Here is a 21,187-nt window from a genome sequence, read left to right as displayed (position 1 = left end):
AGAAGGAATGAATATTTAGATGGGAAAAAGATAAATATGGTCACAAGCCAGTTTTATTAAACTAGGAGGACGAAATACTGAAAATGTTTTCTTTGGTGTATTATTCTGCTATAGCAATATCTTGAACACTTTTGCTTCAGAGCATTTGCTTCAGACTGTTCCTCACTTAGAGAAGGGCATGGAATCATGTACTTCATTCTATTAGGAGTGAAAAATCTATTAAAGCAGATTATTTCATTTCAGAGTGGTTGAAGCAATTCTGATTAAGCGATGACTGACGAGGTTCTTTTATGGAAATCTGAAACAAAATCAAACAAAACCCCAATTTTTTTAAATCTCTAAAATGTTCATCTTTATATGTGAATATGCTTTAGGGAATAGAGGGTATAAATGTTAATAATTAATTATTTTAGTGAGATTACAATTTCTGATGTACCTTGCAGTTTTATTCAGCAATAATTCGCAGGTGAATATTTCTCAAGGGAGTGAGATCATCATGAGAGCGCTTATGATCTTTGCCCAGTTTGGGAGCTAAATTATTCTGGTATTTAGCATGAAAATTAATTAAGCACTTGAAACTTTTATGCTGTATCACAAGTTAGTCTTTGAACCCTTCAAGATTATCTCCACGTTATAGTCACTTTTTACTGGACAGCAGCTTTGTTTTTTGGAAGCATGATGCTGTTATAATATGCCAGATCTACACACACAATTATTTATGCCTCACTTGAGTGCTTAGATGATGAGTATATAGCAGTGCTGTTCACTGGCTTGTGTAATGGTAGTGGTATAATGCTAATGCTTTTAGACACTTCTCTGTCATGATAATCTTTCTTTTAAAGGATATCAACCAGAAGCTGCAAGAAGATAACCAAGAACTGAGAGATCTTTGCTGCTTTCTGGATGACGACAGACAGAAGGGCAAGAAGGTGTCCCGTGAATGGCAGAGACTGGGCAGATACAGTGCTAGTGTTATGCACAAAGAGGTTGCCTTATACTTACAGAAGCTGAAAGAATTGGAAGTGAGACAGGAAGAAGTGGTTAAGGAAAACCTGGAGCTGAAAGAATTGTGTGTGTTGCTGGATGAGGAGAAAAGTGGTGGAGCAGGCAGCCGGAGCTCTATCGACAGCCAAATCAGCCTGTGCCAGTTAACCGCGACGAGTACTTACATAAGAGATGTCGGTGATGGGAGTAGTACTTCTAGCACGGGAAGTACAGACAGTCCAGACCATCATAAACATCATCCAAGTACTAGTCCAGAACATCTTCAAAAAACTCGGGGCGAAGGAAGCCCTGAGCATCACAAACATAGGAATATCAGCCCAGAGCACCTGCAGAAGCCCAGGAGTTCTGGCAGTCCTGATCATCACCTGAAAGGACCAAGTCCAGAACATCACAAAACCATTGTCAAAGCACCTGAACAGCAAAAGCACAGCAGCAGCAGTCCAGAAACTATCCCAAAGCACGTTTTGAGTAGTAGCCCTGAACACTTTCAAAAGCAGAGGCCTGGTAGTAGCCCTGAGCATCAAAAGCACAGCAGTGGCAGCCCAGATCATCTTCCAAAGCACACACCGAGTGGAAGTACAGAACACCTCCACAAAGTGAGGGGTACGAGCCCTGAGCATCTCAAACAACACTATGGAGGGAGCCCAGAGCACCTCAAACATCTCAGTGGAGGCAGCAGAGAAGGTACCCTCAGGAGACAAGTAACAGATGACCTGTCACCTCACCACAGAAGTATATACAATGGAATGAATGGTGGGTCAACACATTTAGTGAAAACTCACTTTGAAAATTACTAAGGTAGTTTCAGTGCTATTTAAACTATTTCTGGAAAAGGGATAATTTTTTATGTGAAATGAAATGTAACAAGTCTGGTGTCACCGTTATTCCTTTAGCAAGTGAATTAACTGGAATATACCTGTTTGTCCATCCAGCATGTGTTGGGTGGATTAAAAAAGCAGAGGAAAAGTGCATCTTGAGTGTTGGTGTAAGGTATAAAGAAGCAGCTCCTGGCCTTGATCCTGTTCTGTGGTTGGTAGACGTAAACTGTTTGTACCTAGGTAGATTTCTGTTTCAGAGAGGAATTGCATATATTTCTTGTCCTGCCTATATTTAAGTCAGCAGAATGGAGGTGAATGTCTCCAATTCCATTTCCACCTTCCTAACCTACCCTGTCTGTAGCTTTAAAGATTTTAAAATTTCCTGTTTATTGATGGAAGGCTTCCAAAATCCTTTCCTATAAACTTTAGAAAAGACCTCAGATGAAGAGCTAGGCTCAATATAAATGAACCTGATAGCTTTTAGAAAAGCTTTAGAAAAGCTTTTCAAAGCCTTGAGTTTGCATGTGTTTAATTATAACAACTGAAAAATTAAGGAAGATCTTAAGGGGGGGGGGTTTGTGTTGTTATTGCTGCATTTTAGAAAGATACCCAATAAACATGCCTAGCTTTTAAGAGCTGTGTATCTTCACAGATTGAAATTAATTACTTTTTTTTTTTAAGATAGTCACTATTTAAGTATTTTGTTATTTTGAAAGACAAGTGGTTACAAACATATTGAAATGAATGAAATACAGCAAATGAAATGATTAAAACCAAAGTTCAAACATCCTACTATGCTGTAGAAGTAACTGTTTATAGACTTAGCAGAATTTCTATAGTCTGCTCCATTGTGTTTCTTCTATGTGCTTTGAGATGTTTTCATGAAGGAAATTAGCATCACAGTTGAAAACCCATTTCTCAGACCTTTACTCTTAGATTTGAAGTCAAGCTCTGCGAAAGTGAGGATTTTGCCTTAGTAAATTGTCTTGGATGGAGTTCATGTGTTTCCATTTTATAAGCAGCTGTGAGAAGTTGGGTTGACATTGGTGGAACTGGCCACTTGTTGTTGGATCTGCTTGTGAGATGGAGGGGACAGTGAGCTCTGTGCTGGGTGCTATCCTCATCATTTATCACATTGCTCTCTCACACTGGTCCAGTTACCTATCATGATTAATTTACAGAATGCCTTCAGTTAAGATAACCTGCTCTGTAGGGGTAAATCCAGATTACTGTCAGTGAAATGCATGTACTTGACAGGGCTGACAAACCCCAAAGTGGTAAGTGTAGAGACTTCTCTTTTTAATGATTTTAAAATGATTAATAAGATGAGTGTATGGCAACTGTGTGAAGATGTGTAATACATAAGTTATAAAAGTTGGTCTTACAAAACTTCCATTAAATACTGTATTTCTTTCTCCATTCAGTTCTTTCTTTTTAAAATTGACCTCGCTGTAAGTAGCGTGAAGTATGGAACCAGACTTCCTAAAAGCGGCTTCTTACTTGCACTCATGATGTTCATCAATCCAGTCACTGTTTATATAGAAAGGTGATCGATCTAAGGTTTTATGTATGTATTTTTAAAACTCATGCACAGACGAAGATAAGGTTTTTCTGTTCCTGACCTGGTGGGCTTTCTGATACTTCTTCTTGTCCAAATAGTCTTGTTAAGAACTCAGCCATATTATTAACGGTGCAATGAAAGCAGTTGTTACTTCAAACCTGGCGTCCTTTGTGCAGAGTATTTCAACTATCTATGATTTGGACTCGGGTCTTAAGATGCTGGAGAGGGCAGCTGGTGATTTGGGAGTCTGTTTATTGACTTTAATCACAGTTTTGCCTGTCCTAAGCTTTATATAATCATTTTTGCAGAGGACTTCTTTCAGCAGTAAGTTGTCAAACCCCTCTTCTTTCATATTTATATAATTTGGTGCAAGCATGAAGTTTAATTCTGACATTTGTCTGACCTTGGTCAGTGGTAAAACTCTTGACAACTTTGCTCTGAGGAAGAGGCCTTAAACTTCAGGATAATACTTGGTCTTCACAGCAAGGTTGAATCGTTTTGGGGTTTTTGTGTTTTTGATTTCGTCAGCTACCGTAAAATTGTGGAGAAGAACAGTTAATATGGAAGTGGTAGAAGTGCTGGCCATTATCACTTGTTACTGTTGTGAAAGTAATGTGTAAATCTTAATTTGTGTGTTCTGTGTATACCTGTATACGTGAACCTGCCAATCAAGTATAGGTGGGGAACTGTGTATTGAGCTGTAATGAAAATCCTGATCTTTTGCATCTGTTGTAAGGAATAGTGAAATTGTGAGAACATAAGTTAGAAAGTGGCATGGAAACCTGGCCCTAAACTCTGATGAGCAATATAAAAGGATGCTATTTTTGATTCTTATTCCCAAATCATGCCGCAAGTAAACTATATCATGTTTGTGGAACCTAGTTTATTTTAAAATTTGGAGTATATCTAGCTAGTAGATGTTTGATTGCGCATCTGTGATTACTTTACAGGGCCCTTCTAATCTTATTGCAGTACTTGTGGACTGTCATTTGAGCAGCAAGTGAAGTGTTTGTGATCCTAACTGATGAATAGCAAAGACTGACATCTTTCGACTCCTTTGCAAATAAAGGAATAAAATAATGTATTTTAACTATGTAATCAGAACTTACCAGACTCAGTACAGGCCTGTCCCATCTTCCTTGGTCTTAACTGGATTCTGAATCGGGTCTGAGAGAAGGTATTCAAACCTCATTCTAAAAAGTACTATACTGTCTACCTGAAATTGCTGTTCTAATTGGAAAGCATGTTTCTGAACAGCCTAGCTATTCCTGTTGAAATGAGAGCTTCCATATGCTGCTAACAGCTCCCATTTACCCAGAGTTCTGGTCTTGTCAGCACTTGCGTGACCACAGGGAAGCGAAGTATTCAGTTACCTATACCAGAACTTTCTATGTAAAGACATGGGAAATGGAGTTAGAGTATTTACAGATTTCTGACAAACTGTTAAGCTAAACTTAAAGCAGTTGCAATATAATATTACAGTGCTATCAGAAATACAATGTGTAGCTGTAGTCTGCTTTACAGGATGAGGTATATGCATTAATCATTTGGGCTTCATGCATATTTTAAGCTGTCATGAGGTATGCGGGAAGTTATTTCAGTCTGAGGCTGTCTTTGGTCCATAGGCACAGCTGACGGAATAAAGGATGAGGTGATGACATTTCTTTCATAATACTTCTCATTTTCTATGCTCAAACGTTTGGTCTTGGTATTTTTTTCTTGTATGTCGGCTTTCATTTATAAGATTTATAAAGCCTTAAAAAAAAAAAAAATTACTTCAGGGTTCTCCTACGTATTTTTCTGAAATGGGTGTCCTCAACATTTGGAGTGACAGAAAATGGGATGTGAGAGCTAAATTTGGCTTGATGTTTGTTAATTGAAAACATACGTATTTCATTTTAAAGGCTCTAACCAAATAAAACATGGTAACAAACTTGTGCTGTGATCACACCTAAATGTTCTGGATAATGAGCACAGAGATATTTGGGCTAGAAAGATTGCTGAAATTAGAAGATAAAATACCACCGGTAAAAACATTTTAAAGAGAATGTTTATGCAACCTAGAATAATACATGACAGTTTAACTCTGACACAAATATGTGGGCTATAAGTGCCTCTATATAAATTCATGTGCTTTCAGCATTTGCAATCTAAGTGATGTTTTTTATTCTAAGCAATTTATTGTAAACTTTCTATTTTAAGAAGTCCTTTGCTTTACTCTGGGCTTTGACTTTTGTGTGAAAGGAAAGTATCAGAAGGCTTTCATATGTGCCTTTTGCTTCCTGCTGAGGTTATTAATGAAGAGAAGTAAAACTGCTGACTAACACTATATATACTGCTGGAGGTGTGAGGATTCTTACAGAACAAATGCAACAGCACCTCTCCTTGAGCAAAGGTATTTGTAGGCAAAATGGAGACTCAGCTTAAATTTTGAACAATTTCTGCTATAAATGTGCTTCTTATAAGGAAAATAAAATCTAAAAATACTGCACTGAGTAAAAAGAGGAAACTGCAGTATGACTTCAGAGAGAAAAAAACAATAATGTTACCGAGTTAACTGATATCCTCTCTGTGGAAATAGCTCACATCCTGCTGGCCAAATCGTGAAATGATGTCATGTTTCAGTGTAGGTTTGCTTACGTGTTATGTTTCTTGAAGTTGAAATGGAAATAATTTGCCTGTCACTAATAGCAGTACGATACTTTGTGTCTGACTTCCTGATGGCACCCACCGCTGTACATCTGCTGTTGGGAGCCTGTTACAGCATTAATTACTCTTGACAGTAACCTGTTGTATAAACAAAGGCTACAGGGCTGATAGAATTTTTTGCTTGCCAATATGAAGTAATCTACTATTTATTTCAGAGGTTTATTATTTTAAGTGTAGAGCTCTCAAACTCTATGTCATTCAGAATCTTTCAATTGAATTCCATAGGTTTCATGTCAAACTTGTAAATTAGTTTTAGCTGTTACATGCTGTAAGAGAACTGGGGCATGATATGTGAATATGTATGTGACTAGAGCATGCTGCATTTATTACCAAACTAATTTTTTGTGGAGTAATTTATCAAGTTGAAAATGTGGCTTGTCATATCAAAACAATGAACCTCCTAGAAACTCATGTTACAGGGCTTTTGGGAGAAGTTTATGCTTCCATATCTTAACTTCACTGACAAAACCAGTTTTGGTTTGAGTGTTTTAGTATAAGGTGGATCATCCTTCCAGCAAAACTAGTGCTATGCTAATTGGAAGAGTGATGCCTCTCCTTATCAAGAAACTGGCCTAGTTTCAAATGGTTATATGGTTGTTCCAGCACTCTGATTACTGAAAAGTTCAGTGGGTGATCGGAGGCAAACAGTGGTACTGATTGCAGAGGTTTGCTTCTACCCCTGTCTATTTGACGCTAGGTAGGCAGTGGCACTACATGTTACAGTGGGAAGTATAGGAAGGATTCAGCTGAACAACCTCTCTTGTTACAGGACTATGAATACACCACAGCCACGTGTGATACACAGCAATTTCTGTTAAGTCACTACTTTCAAGTTTTATACTTTTTCCCTTAGGTTGCATGTCCTGCTACACAAGTGGCTTTGTTTTGCAGTAAGGACTTGATGCTAATTCAGTCTTTCTTTCATGGAAGCAAAAATCAGAGTAGAATATAGATATATTATCTTTAAACCATCACCAGTGTACCATGTATCTATTAGAACAAGGTCTATGTTAGTCTGTGATGAGTGTGTGTTAATAAGGTGGGAGGGAACTGGTGCTGACTAGACAGCTTCTGCCAAGGAGTTGGTTACGCATCCCCCAGTTCATGTGGCATACCACAGTTACACAGAAGCACTGATACAGCCCATTCAGTAACTCTCCCTTCAGACCTGTGAATAGTGCCCTTATCTTCCAGGCATTTAACCAGTATGACGTGGAGGCTGGCAGCTATGCTGGCTGGCTGATTAATTTGAGATGTGTGGCCATAACTCTTGTTTTGAGTGTCTATTGGAACTTCACTGACATTTGACCACAGACCTCCAGAAGTGAAAGGCTAACAATAAATCACAGTGCCATTATTGACGGTGTCTTGACAAACACTCTAAAAGCCAGCACTTTTGTGCATCCCCTAACTTTACTAGGGTCACACCTGGGATGGATCTGACATACTGATTTTTCTTTTGTGTATGTCATTGTATGTTTTTAAAAAGAATGTATTTTCTCAGTAGTGAGGGGGAGTTTGCTTTGGTATGTACAGAAGACAATAGAAAAGGTTATTTATTTTTCATGGTGATTGGGTCAAGATGCAAGACATTTGCCTTTACCTCTGAGAGCTCATCAGTAGCTTGCATGGATGGCTGTTAGTATTGTCTGCCTGAAATGTGTGTGCAGATTTTTATTTTATTTTATTCTTTTAGTGCCAGTATGGAGAGTCCTCACATTAAACCTTGTCTGAGTCCTTGCTTGGAGAGAATACCTTTAACCTGAGGACAGGACCTCATGTAACAGAGTCCTTTGCACAGCTTTCTGCGTTACAGTGTTATGATTTTATAATAGTAAAATATGGGTTTAGAAATATTACAGTGATTAAACTGTCAAATTCTCTGAACTCTGGTGGTTATAATGCGGAGTTAGAATATTATAATAACTCTTGGTAAGTGCTGCTTGTTTAAGAACTTCAGCCTTGTAGTGTATATTGTGTGTGTTAATGAAAGGTTGTCCTGTCTCTTCTGTTCTATCTATTGATGGGATCTTTTTTTAAATTTTTTTTAATATTTTTTTAAAATTTTATTTGGAAGTTAATAATGGAGAGTTGCTGCAGGTCGTGCAGGGATTGGAGCTGAATTGGTTAACAATTAGGGAAGAGCATAGCAGTATAGCATAGGGTTAAAATTTTGTACTACTGTTCACACACAAAGTATGTAGATGTTGACAGGAGTCAAGGACAGTGAGGCATTCCAAATTATAGGTCATTTAATGAGGTATAATAAAGCTTTGTGTACATAAGAAAATGACTCTAGGAATGGAAATTCAGTTGCTTTTGAGGTAGTAAGTCATGTCTTAATCAGTAAACTGAAGCGCAGCTTATCTTAGGTCTTATTGCCATATACACAGATATATAGTTACTGAGAGAGCATTGAGCATTATCTTCAAGTCATAATCTTGATGTAAATCTTGTCTGCATGTGCTTCTTGAAGAGTTAAAGGGTGAGTTCTGTTAAGAGAATCAGCTAGGACTGAAACACTGAGCTTTGAATTTTGCTTAATGCAGAAAGAAGTACATCTTAATATACCACATCCATACTTGTGAAAAGGTTATAAACCAAGTTATACAGTGCTTGTGGTATGATTGGTTTTACCACAAGCTTATACTTGAATCTGTAGAAGAATCCACTGTGTACCCATCAGTGTTCTTGTCTGTCTGATGATAGTTGCGGCATTAAGCCTTAGTAAAGAAGAAGGGGTAGAGCACCGTACCATGGAATTTGGAGAAGTATTATAATAGGATGCTCAGTTGTAACTAAACTCTTAAGCCTCACTAGCAGATTTAGCCAGACCCTTGTTGCTGTGAAATGGCACAGAGCCCAACAGCAATTAAAATCCTGAGAAGTATCATACGTTCCTTTGGATAATACAAAATGAAAGATACTCTCTAAAAATATGGAAATCCCTGGTTTTTGGGAGAAGAGATCTGATTTGTTTGGTCTAAGGCAAACATCAGCTTGTAAGTAATAGAAACTGAAGGTGAACTTCACTCTGGGGTGTTATTCCATTGCTGTTAATGGCAAAAGTTTTTGTGTGCCTCTAAACAGCCGGTCCTAGTCACAGTGGGTGGGGTGGGTGGGAGAAGATAAAATACTAATTGCATTGGTGGTCTGATCCAGTGTGGCAATTTCTAATTTCTGTAAGGTGGTTCTTTTGGTCAGTGTTCCTTTGTATGTGGATGTAATTTTTCCACACAGTTGTTCTCCAACTGTGGCTTGTAATATTCCTTGAGGACTTAATAATATGGTCTTCATTGTTAGTGCAAACTTGAAGTACTGTGAAGGGTTTTAGTAATGTACTTTGGTTCCTTTATATACATGAATTAAGAATCTTCTATTATCTTTGGGGCATTCACAATCAAGAAATCTAAAACCATATTTAAGTAAATGAGGAGAAAAATCCACCCTTCTCCCTTTCACCTCTTTGTGCTATTTCTTCTTTTGAAATCTGATCACTTGTGATGGGCTTTTCAGACAGTATCGTAACAGAAGGATACCAAACAAAATGAGAAAAGTGAAGGATTAGCCTGGAAGAGGCCTTGGACAGTGGGACTGAAAGACAGTAAGATATACTAGTAATAACAGTAATTTGTTTCAGAGGAAATGAATTATACAAGTATAACGTGTATAAGATGAGTATACAGTGTTTTTTAAAGAATAAATACACTAAGGATACTAGTCTGTGCACATTTAGTGTTTTTGTAAATTTTTTTGGTTGTTTTTTAGTACTTTTAATTCTGCAAGATACACAAAAAAGAGTGAGGATTGTGATTTGAGATCTATCCATGAGCATTTGGTACACAGCATGAAAACGTTTGCAAATTTATTGATTGTGAATGGGAAAGCTGCTATTCTGAGCTAGGCTGTCTTAAAAGATGAGCAGTTATGTGAAGGCTGTGAATAACAAATAGTCTTAGTTCAACTTGTCAGTTCTGCTATAAAACTTCTGGCATATTTGCATTGTTTCTGTACATTCTTGGGGAGAGGAGGGAACCAGCAGTTTTGCACCTGTATACTTCAGCAAGTACATGTTTCTTCAACCCTTTAGTTTTTATTTGCATGATTTACGTGAACTTTGCACTGAATTATTATAAATATTTTGTCAGATCACAGAGGGGAAAAATGATGACAAAGTTTGTAAAGCTGATTTGTAAAAGTCCATTTAATAATTTAAGTGGTTATTTAGACTAATCAAACACAATAGTGTTCAAGCACTGTCAAGACTAAAAGATATGTGATAGCTGAAAAAGTGGAGTGACCCATGTGGTAAGCAACAATATTGAATGTCTTCTAAAGGTCTCCATTTTGGTACTTCCTCAAGGTTGCCCAAATTATTCCAGAGCTTTTATGCCTGTAATATCAAAATTCTCTAATTTGATCAGTAATTAGATACCTCCTTCAAATGTTTGACCTCAAAACTCTCTAGATTTCTTTCACTGTATCTCTTTAAGTTCCTGTGAATTGTGAAAATTTGCCTAGATCAACACTTGCTGTAGGCTTTTGGAGCATGTACTTGTAATGTGGATTCAAAGTAAAAATATATATGCTTTTTACAAAGGTTACAGGGCTGATTCATCACTACGTAGCTCACATTTATGCGAAGTTCAGATAAGCGTGGAGAAAAGCATTGATAGGTGACACACATCCCCTCTTGGTTTCTGAGTCTGTTTTTGTTTTACAGTGAGTGAATCTTAATGATGTTAAAAATCCATCTTACGATTTTTGTGGTCTGAAAACATAACCAATGACATTAAGATGGGTCTCTAAAAATACTGTTTGAGAAGGCAGCTGAATACATCAAGCACAAGCATATGAATGCTGTGAGGTAGAACCTGAAAATTGGCTTAGATCCTTCCAAGTATTTGAGCAGTTCACTCCTCGTTGGCACCTCACTTGCACTGAAATTGGATGTCCAGACAGAAGCAAGATGCCTAAATATCCATGCTCTTGCAGTACTCTGAATGAAGTCACTTTTCTCTTATTGTCGTTCATCTTGCTTGCTTGTGTCCATTTTAGAATTTTTTTGTAACCTGAAGTTAAATTTTGAATTTTAGTTTTTTGCAATACCATTAAGTCCATAAAGAAAACATGAAAGCAAAGCATTCCAACAATGTTTTTTTTCCTAACCAGCTCTCCAACCACCAAGACCAAAGGCTCTGCAGTCTTAACTAAACAGCAGAAGATACCAGAATCTATGTCTCCTCCAGGTACAGGTGCTAAGAACTTTTTGATTTATTCCTTGTTGTTGGAACTTGACAGCTGGTCTACACTCCAATCAATAATGCTGAATGCTACATTTTGACAGCTTGCAATCACAGCATATGCAAATAATTTGGAGAACTAGGAGGACAAAAGTATCCTAAGCATATTAAAATAAATCCTAATTTCAGCATTAAGACATTGGTATTTGCATATTTTACCTTCTTTATGAATGTAATAAAATGGAGAGATTTCTTAACCTTTTGGAGCGTACTGAGAAGTTGTATTCAGACTGATAAAAATGAATTGCTGGATTGCCTGACAGCATGGAAGTGACTGATCAGACTGTCTTGGAAGCTTGGATCTCAGAGTTTTATCCTCTCAAGTCACTCCATCATCCTGGTTTTGTCAAGAATGAATTCGATAGTGCTAACTCCTTGTATTGATCACACTGCTGCAAGTACATCCAGTTGTAGACCCATAGAATACTGAAAAGATGCTCGGGGAAGTACAAAAAGAGATGTAGCACAAAAGGACTTGCTTGACCCTTTTTCATGATAACTCTACAACAATCCAAGTTAAACAAAGGGTATTGTAGTTAAATGACAAGTAACACTTATCAACTGCCACCTGGAAGTGTGTACTTCAGGCACTGAAGCTAAGTTTCCTGGGCAATATATTCTATTCCACCTCTGTTGCTTGATGGTGTTTCTATTTTATTTTATTTTTTTTTAACTAACCAAATTGACAGAGTTGATTCTGATATCAGTTTAGAAAATGAATATTTGAAGGATTAGTGAAGAATATTTGAATGAGAAATAATTTCTGTTTGCTTTGAGAGCAAAATACCTGTTGAATTTGTCAATATGAAAAGATCTATACTTTAAATGTAGCAACCCTTGGCTCTGTCTGCTTTGTGTTTTGTAGAGGTGCACTTAGCAGATGTATTTTTCAGTAAATTGATGTTAGATATTAATCATGCATGTCACTAAACCTAATGTGAGATTCTTGGATATTCATTGTCGTTGTTACAGGAGAAACAGGGTGTTGACTGTGAAGATGCAGTCAGGTGACACTTGCTCTCAAATTTAACATTTTTAATTAAGTGCTTTTAATACACCCAAAATTTTGTTAGGTTTTAATTGATTTGATCTTGTAGTGCTGCTCAGAAATACATCATGATGCATAGGAAGCAAGAGGCTCTTGAAACTCATGGGAAAGGATCTGTAATGGAAGATGAAAGTGATAGTAGATTTTCACTGCCCAGAGTGAGAAAAATCCAGATAATGTTTGTATTCTGTTTATTAGGAAATGCTGTTTCCGAGGGAACTAGGAGCATCTGAATTCCAAACACTGAGCCTCACTGGTCTGTGTTTTTACCCATCAGCATAGTATTCAGGTGCTTCAAGAGTGTGAATAGTCGTGCTAGTTAAATGATGTATAAACCAGCCAGTTGGTTTACTCATCTAGCTAGCATGACTGTTGATAGGGTCCTTACTAAGTGCTAAATTTGTGTCCCATTGTATGTGGTGAAACACGGGGAAAGGTTCTTTGAGAGACAGTTTCTTCACTGCTCCAGAAGTCTGATCAGGCATCTGGAGAGGATAAAGCTGAGAACATTGTAAGTTTTAGCCACATCCAGAGACATTTGTTGCATACATAAAGAAACATATTTCAACAAACAGTTCTGTATTTTTAATGGTGTAAATCAGAAGTAACTCTTTGACCTACAGATTGCAGGCCCAGTTCTCTTCTGCATGTAAACACCATCCCTTTAGCAGTGCAGATATATTTCTGATTCAGTGCTCAAGCCAGCTGCAGATCTGTGGAGGTTCAGGGATGGATGAGACTGTAAGTCTTGGCTTGGCGCTATGCTGACTAAGCTGTCATCTGTGGCCCTGTCGGCTTTCAACTCCGTCGGGGCTCATCCTCCAAGCCATGCAAGATGTGGCCTGGTAGCTGTGAACCAGTCAGCTGGGCTAGAGGCTGACTGTGTGGAGGTATGAGATTTTAGTGATAGCTGGTCAGATAAGGCTTGGTATCAATTTCATTGCATGCAAGTTTGCTAATGCCTGTTCCCGTTGGGTGGGGAGTATTCTCAGAGAGGTCTGAGCATCCTCTGCCTTCCTCAAAACCAAGGTGTGCTCCTCACTGCACAGGTGACTCTGGCTTTCTTCACCTTCTGGTATGGCATTGCTGCAGTGGGATCATCAGATCTTGTATCCTGTTATCTTGCGCTGGTTTTGTGAAAACGTGTTTTTAACTGCGTATTGTGCAGAAAACTTAACTTAATCCTCAAAACCACGAAGCCAAACTCTGAAAAACCCAAACCCAAGTACATATCAGACCTGAAAGCCACCAAAATAAATGTTCAGTGATATCTATTTTGTGTGTCTGTGGTACACTTAAATTTTGTTGAATTCATGAATATCTGGCAGAGGGAAAGACTGAAAATCTGTAACATGTTGGTCATCAGGCTAATGGTATTTATGCATCTTCTGGAAATTATCATTGCACTAAGTCCATTCTTTTCAGGCCCAATCTGTTGGGCCAAAACCTTTTGCTCTGGTTCATGCTGCGTAAGCTTGCTTCTGTGTTTCAGTGAGTCCTGTGAGCTTCTGAAAGGTCCAAAGCAAGTCTGTGATCTCAGAGGTGGGGACTGTGGTATCAGCCAGGGGAGCCAGAGGAGAGGAGGACATTGCTGGTTTTCTTTGCTCACTTGGTTGTTGTGGAAAGCCATCAGAAAGTCCTCTCTTTGCTCCAGCTTCTAACTGTGGAGTTTGAGCCTGCGGAGGCTTGTGGACCAGTCTTGCATGACTGTTAGGAGATAAAGCAGCCCTGACTAGAGATCTTTGGCTTTTCAGCTGGAGATGAATTAACTCATGGTAGTTCTATCCCTGGAGATCTCTCGTGTGTAGATCAAGATAGCATCAACGTGTGGAACTTGCATAGATTTACGTGCGTGAATGCTCCCCTAATTGTAGCCAAGGTATCGGTTGCACAAAGTCAGAAAAAATGACTTTATGAAGTTGAGACCTTGATGTATGTAGAGAACTATGGATGCGCTGTTAACCCGAGTAAATGCTTACACCTGTTAGTAGTGCCTGGTTATTACTTAGAGCTTTTTATCAGTAGTTCTCAAAACAATTTACTGATGAAGCAAACATTGTGATCATCTTGTGTATGAAGAACCTTGAGCTAAACAAATGACAAGACAGGATTAATCAGCCACCAACTAAACCTTAAATCCAGGTTTCCTGAGTTTTAGCTACTGATGATTCTGTTGCATCATACCACTTTTCTAACAGCTTTTTTCTTAGATTAGTCTGGTTTGTGTGGTGTAAAAACTGGGGCTGAGGTTACTCACATGCCTAGAAAACACCTTTATGAACAATTAGCTTGATACAAACATTTTCAATGTGTTTCCTCTCAAAATCAACTTTTAAGGCAATATTTCCTTCCTTCCTGAATTTCCTGAATTATGCTAACCAGGCCAGTGGGGAACAAAGCTATTCCTAATTATTTTTTGTGTGTGTGCAGCAGGCATATTGAAAGATGTTAATGTACCTTTTGCCTTTAGAGGGGTGCTTAAAAGTGTCCTTGCACATACAGAAAGTGATTTACAATGAATCCAAACTTGAAGTGCTGCGTTAGAAAAATATAGCTTCCTCTAGTAAAGCTGTCTTGTTTCTTGTGGCCTGTTTTTAATGTTGCAGAATAGTTGTGTGGCTGTAGTTGTCTTCATTTGGGAAATCAAGATGCTGATACAAATCGGATGGCGTGGTCAGCTATCAGCTGAGGATTTCAGCTTGCTAACTGGTACAATCAAAAGAAGTATTCATCTTTCATCAGGATGAAATTTGAAAACGAAAGCTCTTATACGCTAAAAAAATGAGAACACAATATTTCGGCAAGATGGTAATTTGGCCCTTAGTATCAGTCAATAGTGTGGCATCTTGTGAATATGCCAGGGAAGAGGGGAAGTGGTACTTAGCAGATATAAATCTCCATGAGGACTCTCAGTCTGAATATCTGTGTGACTTGGCAGATGTGGAAGATAGGAACTTGGTGAACTAGCGTATGTTGATATTTTTTGGCAGAATGCCAGACTCATTTCTAGCAGGTAGGTGGTTGCTGCTGCTATCTATCAAATACTGCAGCCTGAAATGTTTACTTAAAGTCATGTGAAGCAGTGGCTGTGTTTGAGGGAAGACTGGGTAAAGGTTCTCTGTCTGTCGAAAGATGGAGGTTTCTCATACAAAGTAACTGTAGCAGAGTCATTTCTAAAAATGTTTATGAATGGCACAGATCAGAATTCAGTCCAGGATTTTAAACTCCATAGTAATGTACACTCAGTGGGGAATCAGGCTTTGACATTCAAAAATGACAGCCTAAACATTTTCAGTCAGTGATATGTGATGACAGGACTACAGTAACAATTCTTGTTATGAGTAAAAAGTTACTGCAATTACAGCAGCTTCCTGCCATGCTAAGTAGTGAGGTTTTAATGGCACTTCTTATGATGAAATGTGGTCTGAGTGCAATTTAATGTTTCAAACCTGTGCAGAGATTAAAGAGACATTCGTACTGTTACGATTTTAATCTTACTTATAAACTAGAACAAACACCAGGTTGTGTGTCCTGAGCATGATTTAGTAACCTGTTAGTCTTTTAATTATCTTCTTCCTAATTAGATTGGTCTGATTATTTGGTACTTAAAATAAGTGCATATTTTTAAGTTCTCAGGGCAGTAGCTTTTGGAAAAAAATTCATTGCTTTTCATTTTACAGGCATTTTGTCTTTCATGCTGAAGTACGGGAACATATGGTGCTACTTCTGATGTAGCACTTGTCTAAATGCCTTTGCTTGTAAAATTTTCTGCAGAACCATATAATTTTCTCCTGTAAAAACATTCCTAATGTATTTAACCAATTTTATAACTACAGCATGGGATTATCATGTTTTTGTCATTGTAAACTTTTACTGGATGTAGGTACGAAATTAAACTGTGAACCATGAATAAGAAAAATGAACGGTAAGTAGCTAGAAATTCAAAGAGACTAGTAAGAAATTTAATAGTGATAATTGCGTAAAAAATAAAATAGTTTATCAAAACACTGACATTTATCCATTTATCAAACACTAAATATTCCCAAATATTTTGAAAGGGTCAAAATAGTAATTTTATTTTTAAGCTGAACCCTTGGGAGATATCACTGACAGTCAGTTGACACGGAATCCTCTACGGTGTCCACGATACTCACATAGTAACTGGTTACGTCTCACGCTTTGTGTTCAGTCAAGTGAACACATATTCCAAGTGATGGTGTTTGTTCTGTCTGAGCCACGTGAAGCTTGAGTCATGAGCATGCATTAAAACATGTAAAATAGCAACACATTCATCTATATACAATGAAGGGAAACTGAAAATATTTCTGAGACTGAAGAGTTTGGCATAGCTGGAAAAGTTAGAGGAGTAGAATAGCCAGAATACTTTTGTATACTTTTGTCTACAGTGCTAGATTGTTATCTGGCATGAGAGATGATTAGCAGGAGGCTAATTGACCTGTTAAATAACCTTCTTCAGAAATGAGCAAAAATATTTATCTCAGGGAATGATGCAGACCTAAAACTATTCTTCTTACATAGCGGTGGGAAAGCAAGGATTCTGATTAACATGGTCCTCCTGAAGTAAAGTAAGTTGCCAAGGTAGGGGTATGTGATACACACCACCCATATTACCTGCCACTCTAGGAAATGCTCTAAGGTGTAGGACTGGTGCCAGGCTGATGACGGGGTCTTGTGCTGCCCTGTTACTTCCCAGCAGCTATGTTATCCAGGAGCCAGCAGCTTGAGTGCATATGAGGATGGAATTGGGCAGACTTTGAAAGACAAGCTGCCAGAATACCCTAGCATGTCTTCTAGGAGTACGGGCAGGTTGTATTAAACAAACACCTGAAGCACCTCTTGCTACTTGGAATAAATGACCGCTTGTCTGCTTTAGGCTCTTGTGTGCTGTGCTATAGAAATGCGTGTGTGCGCTGGTATGTGTGCTGTAATCTTGCTTCTTGTGAAAACAAAATGACTTGCCGTGTTGTCATGTTGGAGATACTGGTCTAGCTAATGAAATCATTTGGGTTTGATACTGCTTCTGTTTATGCAGGTGGCTGACTTTATAGACTTGCATGTTCCCACTGAGTTCACAGGCTTTTAGAAGCAGGGTTGGTTGGTTTTTTGGGGTTTTTTGGTTTTTTTTTTTTTTTTTTTTTTTTTGAGTGGTGTCATGGAAGTATGAGCTAGGACTTAGAAATTTATTCCAGGGGAAGGAGACAGCAATCCCTTTTTGCCCATAATGTTCTGATCTGAAGGAAATCTTGCAACTTTTCTTTCAAGAAGTTCTATTCTTCCACTGTCTGCTTTCAATAAGATTGGGATTTGCCATGGAAAGTCTCAGTCCAGATTTGAAGACAGTCAAAAAATTGCAATGCCTTTCTCTCCCCAGGGTGCTGCCTTCATTGATCACCCCAGCGCTGGGCTTGGGCCCTCACCGAAGACATGGTAGGAGCTGCCTCTGCAGCTTTTAGTAGCGCGGAAGCACGTCAGGCTCTCTCTCTGCTTCCCTGGAAACAGTGAACCAAGTACAGAGCTCTTGACAACCCCTATACCTTGTAAAACAGTGCAAGGGATGAAGCATCTTCAGTCTCCATGAAAAAGGAGAGGAAGAGAGCAGCTCCACCAGTCATGCTTGGGGGCCTGCAGCCCGGAGGCAGAGAGCTCCCTTCCCCAGAGCGGTTACAGATGGAGTAGCAAGTGCACAATTGCTGGAAGCGGAAAGGAAAGAGGAGGATGAACTGAACAGGATCTCCTTTCTCTTCACTCCTGAAACTGGGTTCAGAAGCTGATTGCCATCTGTAGGGAAATGTCACTCGGGTGTGAAGGTAGCGTTGTAGCTATAATGGGACCAGGCTGTGTTTGATGCTGAAGGTTTGACTTGCACCCTAGTGAGCACAGATGATAAAGTTGCTCATAACAGAAGTTGTAGTTTCTGAGGTTTTTTTTGAGAAAAAGAAGCTAGATAAGGTTAGACAGATTCAGAGTTATATTAAGGAGTGCATAGGTTGTAAAGTGAAGGACTCTGAAGAAAATAGCAAAGTGAAGGACTCCAAAGAAGGGAAAATGTCATAATCCAGTTACCCAAAGTTGGATTATAGTGGATTTACACTGTTTTTTAACAGTATCCCTGCTTCCAGAAAATGGAGGTGTGGGAGAGCAGAATTAGATTATAGGGGCAACCAGAGCTCCAGCATTTCCAAGCTTGAAATGGTAAGAAATTATGTAGGTAATGACCACTTGATATATCACTTATTTGTGGGTGACAAATATAATAACTGAAAGGTTTTGTTAATGACTATGCAGTTTTTAGTCAGTCTCAGATATCAGATTGAGATCCTGCCTGCCTTGTTCTGCTATCAGATGAGAAATAGGACACGTATTAGAATATCTGCCAGCCATGGTGTAGCTGCTATCATGGTAGTGTTGATCCTGACTGACTCACGGTGGGCGCTCAGGATTTTTACTTCTGTAGCATCTCTGAGCTCCCCCTGGCTTTTGGTGTCTTGAGCACTTGAAGGTGCCTACTGCAAGTCTTCTCTTGAGATTGAGAATGGAGAAGTAGGACTGCAGCTACTTTAGCAATCTTAGCAGTTGATAGTGTAGAAATGTGAATTTCTTTTTATATACCCTCTACTCCTCTACCAGAGTTTTTTGTAAGGCAGGATTCTTTCCCTGTGTATTGGAAGGCAGAAATCTTTCATTACGAAATATTTAATTTTTCAAACAATTGCTGCCATGACATAGGTGAAAAGTCTGTGTTAGTTGAACTCTGCTACTAAATCTGAACTTTCCTATTTAAAAGGGAGAAAGCAAAATATGTTTTCTATCCACTTTTTACTAAATTAATCTTAACTATTTGTGAAAGTCATTACTGTGGTCCTTTGATTGTTACTGCTGTTGAAAAAGCAATTACGTTGGAAGACCAACTAAAAATCTAACATGAGGTTAAAAACTACAGTGCTAGTTTTGCTATCAGTTATATGGGGCAGAGATGGACTCCTGCTGCCTTTTATAAACACAGTTTAGACTATCTGCAGACAAGAACGGAGGTAATCCAGTTGTTTGGATTCTCAGTTTTGCTATTAAATAGTTAAGTTCTTCTCTTTTTATAATTTCTTGCTGCAACAATATATATTCTTAAAAATCAGTTTGTCAGCCATCTCTCTGCAAAGTGCGAAATCCATTGCACCTGCTTTAATCTGGTGGGATTTGACTGAAGATTCAGTGACGAAAATTGGACAGATTCAGCGACGTGGCAAAAGTGGCAAAAGAGGTTGAGTCTAGCAATGCAGAAGGATCTAATAAAGATTTTCAGTGGAAGATCCAGATGGCTTTCACTACATTGCTCTTTCAGCACTGTAGAGCTGCTTAAAAGCTTAGTGATGTGCGTGTAAGCATAATCAGAATGATCCATCAGGCCAGGGACAATGCGTATTACTCTGAAGTAAAAAAAATAGCTTAGTAGATACGTTTGGTTGCAGTCTTCTTAATGCATTGAAGTTGCAGTTTCAGTATGTATAGCCTTATATCTTTGGCCCTGATTTGTGGTCATTTACAAACAGCTGTAACCTAACGTGGTAAAGTGATGCTGTTGTCTTCTGTAAGCTTTTCTGTGTGTTCCTCGTTTTAAGTACAAAAGCAGCATTTGCTGATTTGAGGACCTGGTCTTTTAAAGGGCAAAGTGTTCTTCACTAAACTTGGCAGTACAAGAAATCATGTGGTTCAGGGAGTCTGATACAAACTTAAAGTTCAGACCATGTTGATAAGTAAACTTTAATTAAATTTAGATTTGGAAACTATGCTTTGGGCATTATAAAAGAAATGTTAAGCAGATCAAAGTAATAGATATTGTTGACCAGAATCCTTGAAAAGAAGAATGGTCTGGCCTTGTTTCCTTACACAACACAAACCCAGCTGAGAGTTGGGTGTGAGAGTCCTTGTAAAACATAGTGTTGTCCTCCAAGTGCTGCTTTAAGGCAGCAATAAATTAATGTTTTCTATTTGGGTTATATTTTGTTTCCTTTTATACATTGGGTGTAGTGTAGTAAGAAATAGGCTTAATTTCCTTTGTGTATTGGTGAAAGATGAGTGCATGTGTTTTCTACCTCTGTATAATACAGCTCGTCAGATAAACTTGGGATCATATCCAGACTTGACGCAGTTTTTGTAGTTTTAACAGTACTATGCCTGTTCCAATGTAGGCCAGCTTTCACCTGTACCAACACCGAGATGTATCACTGCAAACCTACGAGTGAGTAAAAAGATAAGACTCCTGTAAAATGTTTGTTTTTCCTTGATTTATTTTTGATAGTGAGTTGTATATTATTCAGCGTGAGACAGATGTAGGAATTCCTCCTGGTTCCTCTTGTTAGTCCTTGTCTAGCAGCTGTTTAAATGACAGAATGCTGTCTGGTTAATATGGCAGCATGAAGTTTATGGTGGTATGAAGTTCCTATAGGTGCCTGTGCTTTAGCACTTGGAAAAAAATCTCAGATTAACTGCATGGGGGAAGAATTTGATTATTCATTTTATGTGTGTCCATACATGGTAGCTTTTATTAATTTAGGGGGCCACTTGTCTCATTTTAAATCAAATAGAAAATGTTCACTCAACTGCACAAATAGGACTATTCATCTATATAGCTATTATCATATCAGATTAATTAAAGTAAAAGCGGTGAATTAACTTCAGTTACAAAGGCTGCTATGCATTGCTTGATAATAATTTAATTATATGTTAC

The 21,187-nt window shown here is 38.3% G+C and overlaps 1 protein-coding gene across 6 annotated transcripts in view; it reads left to right on the top strand.

Annotated features, from left to right (window-relative positions):
* CCDC85A (coiled-coil domain containing 85A) overlaps positions 1 to 21,187 on the top strand; it is an 81,999-nt gene that overhangs the window by 2,801 nt on the left and 58,011 nt on the right. For 5 of the 6 annotated variants that reach the window (XM_030022399.1, XM_030022398.1, XM_030022396.1 and 2 more), the window contains one exon: positions 843 to 1,758. In XM_030022399.1, the coding sequence (XP_029878259.1) occupies positions 843 to 1,758 (916 nt within the window). Of the gene's footprint in view, positions 1 to 842; positions 1,759 to 11,265; positions 11,343 to 21,187 lie in introns of all 6 variants that reach the window. The other variant, XM_030022400.2, reaches the window with a different exon arrangement.

The sequence above is a fragment of the Aquila chrysaetos genome, chromosome 8 (assembly GCF_900496995.4).
Source record: "Aquila chrysaetos chrysaetos chromosome 8, bAquChr1.4, whole genome shotgun sequence".
In the NCBI taxonomy this organism is placed as follows: Eukaryota; Metazoa; Chordata; class Aves; order Accipitriformes; family Accipitridae; genus Aquila; species Aquila chrysaetos.
This window is presented reverse-complemented; position numbering and strand designations above follow the sequence as displayed.